Raw genomic sequence first — 17658 nt, forward strand, 5'->3', positions numbered from 1 at the left:
CAGTTCTTTCAACTCTTGAAAGAACTGGGCTGCCTGTCCTTGTCCCTAAGTGTTTTGATTCTTGTATTTTTACTAACTTTGTTTCTTTGGTACAGTGTTCTAGTGAGATGTGCTGAACCCCATCTTAGTATATTTTCTCTTTTCGCAAGACTTTTGTGTGTTTCTTACTCAATGTGGGTTGCTTGTCTCCCTCAACGCACCCACAAAGCTCAAAACAACCAAAACCGAAACCGAAAAGAAAAAACGCGCAAGCGAGGGCGCTGCTGAACTGTCATATTTTATTTCAATTTAAACTTTTTAGACAGAAACGACGACGAAAAAATACATTAAATGGGCTCCAGATTTCAGAGTAACGACATGTATTGGACGGTTCTAGCTATATCGACCATTTTAACGGAACATATCGGTGTTGGGAGCTAGCCATGTTAGTTACGGTTTATGTCATAGGTTGATGTTCGTTGTCGTTTGGGACAAACCGTTGGCGGTGTAATGAGTGGAAGCTTCTGTGTACGGAAAGATTGCACTAGTTCGTTTGGGGAATGAAACTCTCCGACTGGTTTTATTTTACGGTCGGTCTTTCGGGCTCCCTTGGGCCCCAGTTGCGCGTCAACGGTGCCAGAGGCCAGCGCTGCTACGTCGCCGTGAGGTAGGCTTCGCTGTCGCACACCGGAGCTCTCCCGCCTCCTCCGCTTTGCCGCTCTCTGATCTCCGCATCCTCTGCCGAGAACTTCCAAACATGGGCACGGACGGAAAAGGTCCAAATCGGGAAGTGTGCATCACCGCGCCTTCCCCGCTTCCGTCGGTGAAGTGAGGGTACCATTGGGTACGTACCACTCCGGGGTTCTGCAAACACCGCGCGCGCACTTTCTGCGCGGCTGTTGCAGCGCGAATTTAAATAGGTGCTGTTCATATTTGCGGCTTCCTGCGAGCGTCTTTGTCCTTTCTGTTGGCGGAACTTGGAATCTTCAATTCGGACTACAGTGTAGTAAGAAAGCGTGATTGGGGTGGGGCTTGTTTTAAGTTGAGCCAGGCGCGCGCGCGCGCTGGAATGAGACGACCGAGCGCACACGCGCGCGCGTGTTAAAATCTGCGCATATTGCGCACGCGAAACGTCTTTGAATAATTAATTTTCGAAGGGTCACTGGCCGCGGCCTGATCCACCTCTCCCGTTTTGTAACGGCGATGGTCTAGCTCGTAGTTGTTGCGTGTTTTCTAATGCACGCGCGTACGTCCCGACACAATCCATCTGATATATTTCACTTCGATGGATTGTTCTTTAGGCTGCCGGACCACTGAAATGAACCCATGGCCAGCCAAACGTGGAGTCCCCTGCATCCGAGCCCGGGGTTCCTGTTGAAGTGCGGCAAGGAACACGAAAAGCTCAAACTGAAAATCAGAAGCGAGCTGCAAGCGCACATGCTCAAGTAAGTAGCTACTACCGATTGAGTCAAAGGGATCGATGGCCGTTTTAACGGACGGCATAAATCGGTTTCTAGACGTATCAAGTCAAACTTTTGCTCAGAGTTGGCCGACAAACGTGCATTAAGGGTATAAAAATTTCACTGCATGAACAAACTTACCCAAGTAAAAAAAGTTAGAAATTAATCCCTGGTGACCTTTTGCTAATCAAAGGTGTATGATTGGTGCAACAGTTGACAGATGTCAGCAATGCTCCCGGCTTCGACAGGGGAGGGGGGGCGGGGAGGTTGCCGTAAATGCAGTACCGCATTTTTTAGTGTCAGCTTTGGTGATTACACCCCTTTTGTCGGTGGCTTGTTTTGGATGTTTCCCTCCATGTTGAGGTACCTCACACATGTAGCGTAGGAAAGCCCATAGGTTGCCGCTGAAACTCCGCCCAAAAACATAGGCGGACCTTTTTCGTCCTTTGGCACAAGAGAGCATTGTGAAGGTGACTTGCAACCCAAAAAAAGCATGGACAAAAGTTGCAGAGAAGAAAAGAGACACTGTAAGAACCAGTGAGTGCCAATTAAGTAGACGAAGACATATAGCTGAAAATAATCATAGAAAAAAAAACAACACGACAACACATCTGTATTGTTGTTTTCATTTTATCTTTGTGTGTTTATGTTTTATTGATAGAATAAAATATTTGTGTGCTGAAGATTTGCGCAGAAAGAGTGAAATGCTTCTGGCTCAGAAAGTCGGAGCCATCTAGTGGCAGTCTAAAAGGTTCTAATGTTGCCGCTTTAATGGCGGCGATCGGAGAACGAGCTTGCCTAAATCAAGCACCCCGAACGTCGTAAATCAAAGCCGACATAAAAGAATTACCGACTTGGTAGAATACATTCCTTGCTTTCTGCCCTACAGTTTCGAAGACATTCGCTTTTCCTGGTGTGGAGAAGTTCTGCTGTGCCGCTTAGGGTGTCGGATTTGGCTCTGGACACTGGACAGGGTGGCTAGACTGGAGGAGAAGGAGGGGCATACCCTCCTCTCCTGCTTTCCTGCCATTTAAAGGGAAATTTTCTGTAAATCTGCCCCTCCTTCTCCACACTTCCTTCCCCTCCTCCTCCTCCTCCTCCTTTGGGACATCACTCGTGACCCTCATGACGTTGCACGTGATGTGACGTGTGACGTCATTATGGGAAACGTCCCATGATGCAACACGCAGTTACTGCTACCGCGGCTCCGCTCAAGCCGAAAGGGGCGCCTAAGAGCTGCGCTCTTAAAAATGTGTGCCCTAAAACGTCGAATTAAAACGGAAATTAGTGCATTTTTGTTAATTAGTCATCTTTTAGTTGCATTCTCTCTCGAACATAATGTCCGCCTGGCCGTATGCTGTAAACAATTTAATTTTCGCGAATTTCGTAAATCACCTACAATATACCCTTTCCGGAATTCAGTCTGGCCACTTTGATCATTATCATCATCATTTGAAAACGGCATATGTGCTATACTAATGGCGGCCTTCCGTTTACTGATGAAGAAAGAAGTTGAAGATGCTCCTAAGCAGATGATTCGAGGCCTATACATTCTAGATGTTAGCGCGGCGTGAAGCAGGAATTGGACGCAGGGGCTGCGTAAGCGTTCATTTCTAACTCGGTCCCAGCCAATCTTTTAGTAGCGCTCACTCGGCTGTAAGGCCGTTGATGTATAGAAGTCTATCAAGGCGTCTACGTGGGTTGGTGCTTCGTTCCGACTGGCTGCATTTGTTTCGCCATTAACACTAAAAGATTGAAAAATAATTGTAGTGAAGTGCACATTCTCATTTACCGTAGACCATTAAGTGACGGAGCCCTATTAAATACTGCAGACCACAGGTTCATTGCCGCTATTAGTATAGTAAAAAATAAACTGCCATTTGAGCCACCAGATGGCACTGAATTCCGGAAAGGGTATATTTCTGAAAAATAGGTCCCACGAACAATTCTGGTAAAATATAAACACATTGGAATCTTCGTTGAGATTCCAGTGTGCCGCAAAAATTAAAAACCTGTAAATTATTTCAAAACTTTAGCTTTGACCGACCTAAATCGCAAAATATTGAGCCCGCAAAAAATGAGTCGTTTACAATGACTCACAGATACTGCAGCCGCAAAAGCTACAGAGACGGTAGCTTTCATGGCTGTTTGTTGAAAAAGCTGTATTCAATAAAAAGAAACACTGTTGTAGGTTAAGAATAGCAAGTCCCTCCCATGAAGCTATCCGCTTGGGTTGGGGGCTTCATCCTCTCCAATGTTTGCTCTACTCAAGTGTCAAAAGGGGAGAGCTTAGTGGGAAAAGCTTATTCTGATGTTCTTTACCTGCAATAGATTATAAAGTATCTTTGGGATTTTCCTACCAAGGAATCCTCTAACGTACGTCCGTCTCCAACAGAGGGCACCAGTTCTTCCGAAAGTGGCGGACTAACAGCTGCTGCAGCTCCAGCTTGGTATCTGTGTGCCTTGACTGTGCAGCCTGTTCGAAGAGGGCCTGTTCTCGGACGTGACCATTGAGTCCCAGAGTGCCGAGGACGGGGCAGGGGCCGTCCTCAGGGCCCACAAGGCCGTCCTGCTGGTGAGGGTGCCGGCCTTCTGGAAGGAGCTCACCACAACCTACGCTGCGTCGGGGGAGGACCCCAATGCCTTCGCGGTTAGCCTGCACGAGGGCTGTCTCAGAAGCTTCTTGAGGTTCGCACAATGTTTGCTTTGACTCCTATATATCGACGGTACTTTCTCAGATACACTTCTTTAAACTGCTCAAAGGCTTATTTTATATGTTTGTCTTTTAGGGTCAAAGCTCCTTAGGGTCTAGCCTTGTCCGTCCGGCGTCCGTGCTCACATCGATTGCCATCCCATCTGTCTTTTTAAAAAAAGAAAAAATGTTTGCGCAGTCAACTGGATTCGAACCTGTGCGGGGAGACCAGAATGGATTTCTAGTCCATCGCCTTAACTACTCGGCCACAACTGCGGGACGAGTAGGGAGCTCTGAGATGTGGTAGTAACTCAAGAGCTGGGGATGTCATGGATGAAACATTGCCTGTAGCCGCTCAACGTTTATAGACGAGAGGGCGCTGCAGTCAAATGCTCAAATGCATATATAACCACGTTCCATACCACACATTCTCTTTCTGACATGGACCGTTGACTTAAGCGGTGGAGATGCATTCCCACAGCTACTAGTGGATCCAAGCTGATCTGCTAGTAGAACCACTGGCTCTGCATTTCACCGACCATAAAGCAGTAATAATGAAGTCGAAACGCAACCTTGGAACTCAGCACTACCTATGAACAATAAAAAAAAAAAAAAAATCAGCACCATCACCACTACCTATGAACAAAATCAGTATCATCAGCACCACCAGAGCTTTGCCCCAGTCAAAATCATTCACTACGTGGAGATGCAGTCATTTTTATTCCTTTAATACATAAATAACTTGTGAGACTATGAATGAATCGACAGGTTTATTACACTTAAAGAAGACAAACTACGATGATGTCTTTTGTAAAAAAAACGGTCAGCATGCGGCCGAGCTGGTGCATAATAATTGGGATGTTCAAACCCTAAGACTGGGAAGAAAAGTTGAAGATGTATTAGAAGAGACAGAGGAAAGGTGACAGACAAGCATGTTCAAATAGTCTTTAAGTCTGTTTGAAAGTAGAGTTTTGCTGACGAGAGATGCATGAGCCTCTTTAGTATGAGCCCCACTTTTTCCTTTCTTGTATGGGTTCACAAGTTGGGCTACGAGAAACATGAGGGGTTTTCCCAAAAAACCCTCGGGGCTTCCCCGAGCTTTTCCTTGGCCATCCCTGCCTCTAAGTAAAGTTTTCTTCCAGTTTATTTAACATTTTAGATCTGAGCCCTCAATTGATGCTTAGCTAATGTGGCTAACATTCTGCAATGGTAGCCTGTGCTTAGTGGTGAGCACCGTTGACATCGTCATCAATTCTTTATAGTTGAACAAGACGTCGGGTCGTTATTACGCCATACCTTATGTAACCGCCAATTCCGAAGTTCTATTAAAACTCATTTACTCAAACAACTGAGTCGTCAGACTCCACGAATGAGTCGGTAGACATCACCTAGTGTCAGAGGATCTAGATGTCACAAGAAAATAGACTCCATCTGCCAAAATCGCTGGATACAAGTACCAGCAACTGCGCCACGTCAGAAGACTGGCTGTAGTCGTAGCAGTTAGTGGCACAAAACTGCCATACAATGCCAAAAGAAGCCACCCGGAGTGCAAGCAGCAACCTTTATGTCGGTCATCGAAACCGAGGCTCAGAAAATCTACCGAATGTTCCAGTTAACGGACAAAGAAAAGAAGGATGTGAGCATCATCAAAGCAAAGTTCACGGCACACTTTACGCCGCACGCCAACCATGCCTACAACAGGTATAAATTTAACCAGATAATAAAGAAAGAAGGAGAATCTTTCACGTACTACGTGACTGCCGCACAACTACAAGTGAACTGATGCAATTTTGGTCCACTTACGAGATTGAATCATCTACGAGAAACTTTTACGAGATTGAATCATCGTCGGCAACTGAGTCGTCGAACTACGTGAGTGAGTCGACAGGCTCCACACATTCCCTACATCTGTGTTACTCTTTGCAGGGTTTATATGCTTCTGCAATGCTTTATTGCGTTCATAGTAAAATCCAACAATGTTATTGCTGTGCCATTTGTGCCAAACTGTACTCGTGCTTACCCTGCAATATTCTGCTACATTTCACCAAAATAAGGAACTTGCGCCAACGCTGTGCTAGTGGCTCTCTTGAGTCAAATAAAGATGATGATGATTAGTATTATTATATCTTCCTCTCAACTACAAATTCAATTGTGTAAAAAAATTGCAGGTCTAGGGAAGAAAATTAGCATCATTGCAGATTTAATTTTAGGATGCAGTTAGAGTGACCAGTTATAACTATAGTAAGGTACAGCTCAAGAAGGTAGGACGGCGAGGAAAAGGAAGGCCGCGGAGGAGGAAGCAGATGGAATGCTGAAGAGGAGAAGGGGAACCTCCTCCTCTCTCTAGCATTCCGTCTGCTTCCTCTTCCCTGGCCTTCCTTTTCCTTGCCCTACCTCCTTGAGTTGCAACGGACTATAGTTCTTGTGTCTCAATGCAGCTAAAAGTGAGTGCCTGTATAGGGCCCAATGTGCTCACTGTTTCAATCTCTGCATCTGCAGGAGCGTCTACTCGGACGACGACATCCGGCGACAAGAGCACGACATCCTCCGCGCCCTCCGCTCCCGGAATGCTCCTTCGAGCGGCGACGAGGACGGTGACGACTCTCACAGCACGACGCACGACGCCGGGGACAAGCACCCGCACAAGGACCCCCCACCCGAAGCGACTGAGGTCACAAACTTCTCCGTGTCACTCGAGCAGCGCGGAGCCGAAGATTCCCTCGAAAACTTCCGCTCCTGCTTCGTCGATGACGACGCGTGTCAGAAGGAACCAGGTGCGGCTCACGGTGATGAGGAACCGACAGACAGCCTCCACGAAGGATGCAGAGACGACGCGTCCGAGAACAGAGACGAGCTCTCGGTGAGCATGAGCAGCAGCATGGTCCGCAGCGGAACGTTCGACCTGCAGAGTCAGATGCCGCTCGAGATGGCGCTTGAGAAGCTGACTGCGGACAACGAGGCAGACGGCAGCGAAACTGCGTTGAGAACGGAGGCGGAGGGAGCCGAGGAGCGGGAGGTGCCCAGCGGTAGCAAAGACGCTACCGGGATCCGACCGTCCGATGGCTCGGCGAAAGGGCACCCGGCAACGATGCCCGCCTTCTTCCTGCACGAGAAGTCAACGGCTGCGATGGCGGTGTCTTACCAGTGTGCCCCCAGGACACCCGAACAGGGCACGAGCCAGCTGTGGGGACGGGAAGCGGGCGTCGTCGGGATGGGGGACTCGGGGTTTCTGTCTCAGAACACTTCCGTGAACGAGTGCGTGGCGTACGACAGCCTCAACGATCCGGGAGGGCCAACCGAAGTCCAAGAGGCAGAGAGCGAGCCAGAAGACTTGGACGCACAGGGAAGACGGCCCTCAGGAGCGCTTTTCCCCTTTTACATCGACATGAGCAAGGCGAGAGCGGAGGAAACGCAACGGGAGCAACCGTCGTCAAGCTCGGCCACGTCGTCCGTTTACATGTGCATCGATGCCAAGAGCGGCGACGACGGACCAGGCGAAGGGAAGCCGGCCGTCAACGAGAAGTCCGTCGAGGACGCTTCGAAGCGGCCCCAGTCATGCTACATGTACGTCGACTTCAACTCCGTGCACAGGGAGGAACCGTGCAGCAAGCCCACGCAGTCTCCTCGAATGCCAAGGACTCTCTCCCTCTCCATGTTCATTGACATCAACGACGAACACAGCGAGAGCGTCGTGAATGCGCAGGAAGCCTACCGCAACTACAGGCAAGAACCGGGGCAGAAGAAGGACGTCGCAGACATACAAGGCGGTCTCGTCGGACGACGCCTGCGCCAGTGGGAACATTTCGAGCGGGAGGAAATCCTGGTTGTGTCGGAAGAGTTTCCGGTGCGACGGGAAACTCCCAACACGGTCGCGCCCGCGAACGACGACCGCTTTGTCGGCGCGTCGCCCAAGAGGCTCCCCGAACACGTTGCGAGGCAGCAGGGTGCGGCTCCCGACGTCTGTCTGCTCCCGATGAGCCCCATCCTTAGACGGAAGACGAAGCCAGAGCCGGTCAAACCCGCCGCGAAGCCTGCCGCCATCAAGTCTTCCACCCGGCCGCAGGACATCGACGCCATGACCTTCCGCAGGAGCGAACCGTCCGGGCACGACAGCGACTCTCTCGAGCACGACAGCGACAAGGAGGTGGACGCACCCAAGACACCAGAGGTCAAGAAGTCGCCTTCCACGCCGGCGCAACGGCATCCAGACGAGCCGAGGCTACAGCCGCCCAAGCCTCTCAAGTTACCTGACGGTCCGGTGCCTTCAGCGGAAGTGATCCACCAGCCGCCTCCTCCGTCTCCCGGGTACGGAGACGACGATTCGGAGACGGTGTACTCGGAGGTCTCGGATGTGAGCTGCCTGTCAAGTCTGGACCGGAGGATGCAAGAGTCCGGCTCCAGCCCCGAGCGTCTGGGGGCATGCTCCAAGCTGGGTGACGACCTTCTTCGGATGTTTGTGGGGCAGGTGGAGACAGACATTTTTGTTCGAGTGGAAGGGAAGGACATTGGTGCACACAGGTGAGCATCTTGCTAGCACTACTTGCTACCGTTTTCTAGACTCAAGGGGTTATATTGCTTATAGCGTAAGGTTACAGTCTGTTCAAGAATGTAGGTTCTTCTTTCACCAACGTAAAGATGTAATTTGAATGGTGCTGTCTGCCTGAAAACCTATAGGATCTTTTGTGCATTAAATTTTGGGGAATGTAAGTAACGCTGCTGGTGCAATGTTTGTGCAGTTTGCAACTTGCAAAGGTTACGTGCAATTAGCCTCATTTAAAAGGGGACACTACCTTGAATTGCACCTTTTTTTTCCAAAAAATGCATATTCAGAACTGCAGAGTTTGGGCATGTATGAATAACAAGGAACACTCTCGCAAAGTCTTGTCAATATGCACTGACAAACAGTGTCAAAAATAATTATTCTTTATATAATGGTGAGGCGTGCTGCACTGCGTAGCACTCGTCATCCACAAGTGAAAATAGCTGAAAGCAATGTCAGTATATCAGAAGAAGTTTGAGGAAGACGACCTACACTGCTGGAAAGAAATTTTTCAAATGTCATCTTGAAACTTCAAGTGCATTTATCTCAGCTTCACTTTTTGGTATCAAATCCCACTTAAAAAAACTATTGTTTCAGAATGAAACTACCGAGGGACTTAATATTGGCTGATCCTATGCCGAAATTTTATCGAGCCAGTTACTATGAACTTATATTTCGCATTTTCATGTTCCTTTATTATGAATAAATGTAATTTGCAAAACTTGGCAAATGTAAAAAATATATATATATTTCATAAAGTGTTTTTACCTAAAAAATGCATATTTTCTGAAATTCTTTTTATAGTAACCGGCAAAAAGTATTCCAGTATGCATTCCACCAGAAAAATATGTGGTGATCAACACCATTTTTCAGCGATAGATTCATTGAGCAGATTACATGCAAAGCTATACTTTACTTCGTTTGGGGGGTTATAGAACCTCATAAATTGGTTCACAGGGCTGAAACTTTGCATGTTGTCCCTCTATATGGCTACAAACACCACCTGCGAATTTCACATCGATTGAGTGAGCGGTTCAAAATTAGACATGCTCAGGCAGCGTCCCCCCTTAAGGCATTCAGTATGAGCCTACGGTGTCATGCTCCAAATTATGGCACAGACCTATCCCGTCCTCATCGCCAATTTGTTGTGTCTGGTGGTTTGAACCAGAAAGAAGAAGCCGGTTACGTAAACTGATAACCGTCTTTATTCATGGTGCCGAAAAATGATCCCCTTGGATTCGCTTGCCTTTCTTTGGTTTACAGAACGGCTTGCTAAAATATCGAAACTGAAATCGAAACACAACAAGACCCACGTGGTTAAAAATCACTCGCTGAAAGAAAATCACATTTTATGGTTGCGTAATATTTTTAATTGCTCAATATTTTTAATATTATCATAGAATGCCTGCATAGTAGTTAAGCTACAACATGTCTATGTTGCAATATTTTTTTGTTTTATCCATACTTTCTTGTACCTAAGGGGTTTGAGCTCTCTACATGGTCCAGAAACAGATTGGATGTTTTTGGAGTGCAGTCGCTGACCGATTTTCTGGATTCGGAGGGGACCCCGAAATGGTCTGAATAATCAAGCGGTCCGAAAAATTGATTTCGGCCAAAATATCAAATTTTTGCGCATATTGATGTTGGCGTCCGTTTGAATTTGAAGACGCACTGAACATTGCGAAGGGTCCGGACAATTTGGTTGGTTTCCCACGTTCATGTTGGAACAAAACAAATAAATCTGACGACCAGATGTATCCGTGAAACCAACCTAAAGTGCTTCCTGTACAAGCAATCGTGATCCGACGGCGTCTGGTTTTCCATTTTCACTGCACCTATCTACGTTCTCAGACGAACCGGGCGAGCAGAAAACATATGAAAACTGATCTTCAAACCTTTCCCGACCCTTTGGTACAGACCCGGTCATGGCAATTTGACAAGAAGTCAGGTTTTGTCCCGTGTCTTCCAGAACAATCCAATAGCGACTTCTGCCCAGAGCCTGGGACCAGAATTGCGCCCGACGCGCCACCACCGCGCCATGACGTAACAGAGCTGAGTTTGTGTATATTGTCTGTACATGCTAATGGCAGCCTTTTGGTGGGTTATGGAGAAAGAAGTTGAAGACAGGCATCGATGCGAGGCCTGAACATTCCAGACATTAGCCCGCCGTTGGCGCGGCGAGACTTATAAGCTTCTGTACACTACGCATTTAAGGGTGTCATGAATTCTTGGAATGGTCACCTTTGGCACACCCCAGACACCTCGTGACAATGAAATGTGCTGAATTTTATGAAACGTTTTACTTGGATAAGCACTACAAACAGAGCAGAAATTCCTTGTCACCATCGAGACTAACACAAATAAAAAAATAATTGTGCAGCGAAGAACACCGCCACTTTCGTACGTCTGCCATTGACAAATGATACTAGTTTCTCACCGCCATTAGCATACAACTATTTAGATTTATATTTTGGCTACTAGATGGCACCGAATTTTTAAAAGGGTCTATACTGTTCATTGCTGCAGAGGAGAAATTTAGCCAGGGCAGTACGATTGCCTACTACTAGTTTCTTACCGCCATTAACCCTTTCATGGTCACTGACGTACCTGTACGTCAGCGCGGGAGCGTCCTGCATGGTTGCTGACGTACCGGTACGTCCGCGACTGCTCATTCAAAAATTCGCGCCTCTGCTTGAACGGGCGCGTTCACGGGGACGTGCTGCCATCTGGTGGGTTTGTAGGTAACTACGACTGTATAACTCCGGTTGTGTTTGTTTTGCCGCGGTTTTTGAATTGCGAAACTGGACGCTAAGTGCAAGTGATACTTTTGAGATGGTCGCCCGTGCCGGCTGCTCGGCGGTAGTGTAGTGGAGATTGGAGTGATGGCTCTTCGGGTTCAGACTTTGAACCCTTCTTGGTCTCTGAGTCGGATGACAACTCGACATCCCATGAACAACTGGAAACCAGCTCGGTTTGGAGTCCGAAGTCTGACACACAGCTGCACCGTCTGCTAGACCGTCTCAGAAGCTGACGCGTCGAAGTTTTAGTCTTTTTGGTTTCGTTCAGCCTCCAGCGAGTGTGCTGCAGATGTTTTGCAGCGTGTGTACTATTTATTTTAAGTCTTACATTTTTTTATGCGACAATAAACTAGTGTATACTTTTTGCTATCGCATTGAGCAAAAAAACCCGACCACAGGGGCGCGTCTTTGGACAAAAAATGTGACCATGAAAGGGTTAACATACAAATATTTAGATTGACATTTTGGCTACTAGATGGCACAGAATTTTTAAAAGGGTCTAACTGTTCATTGCTGCAGAGGAGAAATTTAGCCAGGGCAGTATGATTGCCTACCTGGGGTCTTAAATGGTGTCTTTGCAGTATCTAGCATAATTACACGACCGCAAGCCAGTACAATGCTCAATAATATAAAAACAGGCAGGAATACATCTTGAACCCAGGGTGCAGCACAAACTTTTGCTCTGCTGGCCACATATCCCATATCTACATGCAGGTGTTTGTTCTGAAATTTGACACCTCATGAAAGCGTGCCTGCGACAATGCTACATTAAATAAAAATAGTATACCGTAATATACCGAGAAATAGTCCACCTAAAATTGAGAAGAAATTTGGGAAAAATAAAGAGTGGGCTAACTTTCGTTGTGGAGTCAAGAAAAGTTAAAGCAATTATATTTTTAGAAAATGTGTTTCTGCCAAACCTGTTAGCGCGGCGAGGGGCAACGAAGCAAAGATAACTGTACTTCATAGTTAGTAATGTTCGCTTATATCCAGCCATAGCTAACTAGACACATTTAGGCTGAGGTATTCATTGCTTCCAACACTACGAATACAAGGTGTGGGCCATCTTTTGATGTTTAAAAGAAAATAACAAATCAAGCCAAAAATAGGGGTGGGTTACCTTTCGGGGGTGGGGTATTTCACGGGATTTTACGGTAGTTCTGTTTTGGTTAGTGATGGACTGAACATTTACCGAATCGAAAGTTGGGTGTCAAATCTTGGGATTCGGCAAAGCCAAACTTTTGCCGAACTTTTCTAAAGATTTGGCGAAGATTTGGTTAAAATACATTATTACCAGACTTAACAATATTTAATTTTTTCCTGGCAAAAAAGATTTTTTTTTTTTTCATCTTAAATGCAACGTGTAATGTATATTGACACAGTTATGACTAAATAAGGTGATACGATTGCACGGCATTCACTTGCAACCCACGGCCTCTCGCGTTCTCACGCGTGTGCAGACATTTGCTAAATTTTTGCCAAATCCTTGCCAAACTTTCCTTCAAAAGTTCGGCATTTGCCGAACTTTGCCGAATTTGAAGTTTGGCAGCTTCGGTCCATCACTAGTTTTGGTTACAATTATAACTGTAGTATGGTATGGATGACAGATCATACTTTGGTACAGATCTGGCTAGCTTATTGAAGGCACTAGTAAAGAAACCTGAGGAAAGTAGAGGGACAAGTTAGAGTTGTTTTAATTGTCTTCTTTTAGGAGGTTTTGTTGCAGAGTCTATGACCGTTCACTGGGTCTGTAATACTGTAAACAACCAAGCAAGCACCCATTCAATATTTGGAGTTAATCTTGCAAAAATGGTGGATGGATGCTGGTTAGGTGCACAATTGTGGAAGAAGCACATGACAGGGTAGGCTTGACTTCTTTGCACCAGCATGCTCAGAGAAGTGATTGACCTAGAAGAGCATCTCGGTTAAGTTTGGTGGGCTCAGAAGCCTAGAGTGAGTGCTTGACATATTTTCTCACTTTTCTCACTCTCACTTACACTTTTTAAGTAGTGGGTGGGCCCTTATTGTGGCATGGGTGCACGTTCGGTGTTTTACGGCATAACGTATTTACTCGGGTAATAGCTGCACTATTTATGAACAAGGCCCTTGCTTTTGCTTTCCTACAGTACTCATATACAGCCAAATATCGCGTTGCGCAAAAGTAACATAGCGAATAACAAGATCGAGAACATGATTCTCCATACAAATGCAATTTTCACAGATGGTATCTTCGTGCGAAAACGTTATCTCTGTCCTGTAAACCGCTGGAATCATGCTGCCGTTCGCAGTGATTGGCAAGCCGCATGCCTCGCGGAAAAGCAAACCCTCAGGTTTTCTTCATAAACAGTGCGGCTATTACTCGAGTAAATATGGTATGCGTAAAGGCAGACCAGAGATGAAAATGTCTCTTATAAATGCAGTTGTTTGTCTGAAGGTGGACGTCGGGGCAAAAGTTAGCTGCTTTATTATTTTGTGTGTAGGATACTAGTCATTCTATTAGCAGCAATACCTCAAACTAAGCGCGTTCATACTGAAACATAAAAAAACTTTTCTTCCTTTGCAAAATTTTTTTTCTAGTAATAAGGGTACCTTGCAATTTAAATGCTGATTTCAATTTGTATTGCCTACAATCTTTTAAATTCCCTATGCTACACTTAGTCTATTACTTGTCAAATCCCAGCTTCTGTCAAACTGCAAATCATACTGCAGTCTGCCAACTCGCCTTTCAAACTACACGCAAATTATCCATTATATTTCTGTTGCCTTGACAGTTTCCAAAGCTCTAACAATGCGCTACCCTGCTCTTGTTTTTTTGACAGGTTTATTCTAGCATCACGGTCCGAGTACTTCTCTTCCTTGCTGAAAGACCAAGACGCCGAGAGTGTCATTTTCATGGACGGGTGAGTCATTTGCTCGCATAGAATTTGATTTGGTATAGAATACTGAACGAGAAGCGGTTTCTTTGGACAGGTGGCACCATCTTGTGTGCAACTGTCGCAACTCTAAGACTGCCCACGGCTGTGATGATAGAATCCAATCTGGAGCTCAAACCTCCGAGCACCCTGCCAAGCACAAACGCGGCGCTCGTGCCAATAGTTCTGTGGCACGGCTTGCCCAAAGTTTTTCTTTTTGGCCACTGGACGTGACGACTAGCAGCTAACCGTGGAGCCTTCCGTCACTGCTGTAGGGTTATAACGCAGTACTAATCCCGAAATGTCGTCACACCGCTCAAGGTCCTCAAAGCAGTTTATGGAGCCCGAGAGCCTCCCATCAACCGAGGTGTCGACGGTGCTTCTCGGCGGTGCTCGCACGTAGTGTGGGAAAGTGGGAAAGCAGTGAGAGAGAACTGCAGTTTTTCACTTCTCCTTCGTGGCTCACCCTTTCCCAGTTCACGCGGATGGTGCAGCGCTGACTCGGTGCCGAGTCGTTGTTGACACTGGAGATGCAGGTTGCAAGCATTTCTTTGAGTCCACGGTGAAAGGACGGTGCATAAAAAAGTTATAAAAAATTATGCAGGTTGGAAGTGTCCTAGCGTTGCCCGATAGACGCCACCATCGTGGTTCCTCGTCGTGAGTGGTTACGAGGGAACGCAACACATTTAAATGCAATCAAGCGGAAGTGTGTAAAGTGGACTTCACTCCTAGCACTGTTTTCCTTTCACTCCACAGCTTCACTCATGCTGCTGTGCTGTTCTCGCTGCATCACCTGTACGGCGGTGCAGCACTGCCCCCCAAGGAGGTGCATGTCTCGGAGCTAGCCCTGCTCGCGGAGATGCTCGGCCTGGATGGCCTCCGCCGGGTCGTCCTATCCCACATCCGCACCTACTACTGCCACTTCTTCCACAAAGTATGTCCTCTGTCCCCACACTCGTCGTCTTCGGCAACGCGATCCGTCAAGGTCGATTCGTAGAGAAAGGGTCAAAGATACCAGGAAAACACGGTCATTTGTTCTCGTGTCACATATAGCTGCCCTACCCTGCACCTCTACCACTGGACGAGGTCTGAGGAAGCTTGCGACAAAGAGACCCATGGATAGCGATAACCAATGAAATTCAATCAATGTCTGCTAGGACTCGGCTAAACTCTTAGGCACTCGATGGATGCTCTATGGCTTGGCGTGCCAAAACATAATTGTTTTTGTACGCCGTTTGGAATGCTGTAACAGCTGGGTTTCAGTCGGTGCTGATGGGGAAGGAGCCGAAAAATGCAAATTGACTCCCTCGTGCCCGAAACTTTGCTGCAGCAGCATTGCAGACATAAAATTTTCTTAATATAATGTCTAGGCATGTGTGAATTGAAAATTTTGAGTTTGAAGCAAATAGTAGTTTTGACTGAATGTTTTCAAATCGAATATCAAATAGTTTTTCCGAGCCTTTCACTACTGCGCCATGCTTGAACGAAAACCTAACTGAATTTGTCAATGTTGTTCTCGAACTTTTACTCGCCCACTTGTAAACTACAATAATTTTAAGCTATCTATATTTATAGACTGTGGCCTCAAAAAGTTCAATGCATACATTTGGTTGGCAACTAATCGACGCATTTGACATAAAATGTATCCTATGGATATGCCTAGCTATGTTTAATCGAGGGGATTTATAAATATTCTTGCTATATACAAAAACCTTCTCTTCAGCTGCGAATGACTAAAACAGGTTTTTCGGGGATCTCTGCCTAACATATACCCATCCATAATAGGCAGTTTAATTTGAAAAATTTTACTGGAATGCTGCCATCAACATTCAAGAAGTATTAGTTTCTTTTAGGGGCGAAGCTCCTTAGGGTCTAGCCTTGTCCGGCGTCCGTGCTCACATCGATTGCCATCCCATCTCTCTTAAAAAAATAAAAAAATGTTTGTGCAGTCGACAGGATTCTAACCTGTGTGGGGAGACCCCAATGGACTTCTAGTCCATCGCCTTAACCACTCGGCCACGACTGCGGGACGAGTAGGGGGCTTTGAAATGTGGTAGTAACTCAAGAGCTGGGGATGTCATGGATGAAACGTTGCATGTAGCCGCTCAACGTCTATACAGGAGAGGGTGCTGCGGTCAAATGCGTATATAATCGCGTTAAATTTTGCATGCATTGGCTCAACGTTTATAGACGAAAAAAAAAATCAGCACCATCAGCACTACCTATGAACAAAATCAGTATCATCAGCACCACCAAAGTTTTGCTCCAATCAACATCATTCACCACGTGGAGATGCGGTCATTTTTAAATAAAAATGAGGCCGCAGTAATTGTACTTTTCGAAGTGTTGATCGCAGCATTTTAGCCCCGTTGAGCATGCTTTTTACCGAGCACTGGTGCACTGCGGAGAAGCAACACCTGCAGAAGTGAGCTCCTCATACGTTGCTTCTTCGCAATGCACCGGTGCTCGGTAGGAAGTGCACTCAACGGGGCTACGCCACCATGATCACCACCTAGAAAAATATGAACATTGCAGCTCATCTCGAAGCGAATGTCAAATAGCATATTGTTCGAAACTGCTATTTGAATATTCGAACAACCCTAACAATGTTGCATTTTCGGGCGGGGTGGCGGACACTCAGCCGCATCTTTTCCCATGCCATGTTGATGCCATCCAAAGAGCAATAATGCTGAACGAAACCGTCTGACATTTTTCAGCCCTGCAGCCAGTGCATTTCCGGGGTGGCAGAGTGCCTGCAAATGGCGCCGTGTGGCGGCATTCGGGACCTGCAGAAACGGTCGATCCAGTGGGTGGGCCGCTACTACTGCCGGGTCTGGCCACACCGGGCCTTTGCGTCTGTGCCCGAGCCTCAGCAGCAGCTCTGCTACGAGGCCACACTTCAGGCCCTGGTCAGTGACTCTGCCGGCCAGACTTCATCTGGAACTTCCTTTCTCGTCCGCTACAGAACAGAATAGCTAGTTGTTGGTACAGTAGAGCACTTCCACAGCAAATTCCTGTATGCACCATAAAATCCCATATGAATGCCCTCTGTGAGAGATCGCCCATCTCATTTTGCTGGCTAAATATCCATAGGCTAAAAATTCAGGAACATCGTCCACCCCTGATTTTCTTCGGACATCACGCAATGTTTGACGGGGACCGGTATGTGGGACAGGTTCGTAGAAGGTACTCCTGTGTTTATCGCACCATCGGGGTTCTCCCTGCAAATTTGTGAGATCTGGATGTCTGGCAATTTCCAGGGTGTAGGGGGATAGGG

General features: G+C 46.7%; 1 protein-coding gene across 1 annotated transcript in view; it reads left to right on the top strand.

Moving 5' to 3' along the window:
* Positions 1-1280: 1280 nt before the first annotated feature.
* LOC115315416 overlaps positions 1281-17658 on the top strand; it is a 45267-nt gene continuing 28889 nt past the window's right edge. The window contains exons 1-6 of the mRNA XM_040209091.2: positions 1281-1424; positions 3915-4127; positions 6631-8649; positions 14289-14369; positions 15138-15315; positions 17099-17290. Of these exons, the coding sequence (XP_040065025.1) occupies positions 1306-1424; positions 3915-4127; positions 6631-8649; positions 14289-14369; positions 15138-15315; positions 17099-17290 (2802 nt within the window). The 5' untranslated portion in view covers positions 1281-1305. The remainder of the gene's footprint in view (positions 1425-3914; positions 4128-6630; positions 8650-14288; positions 14370-15137; positions 15316-17098; positions 17291-17658) is intronic.

Source organism: Ixodes scapularis, unplaced genomic scaffold (genome assembly GCF_016920785.2).
Source record: "Ixodes scapularis isolate PalLabHiFi unplaced genomic scaffold, ASM1692078v2 PGA_scaffold3__209_contigs__length_174095766, whole genome shotgun sequence".
Lineage (NCBI taxonomy): Eukaryota > Metazoa > Arthropoda > Arachnida > Ixodida > Ixodidae > Ixodes > Ixodes scapularis.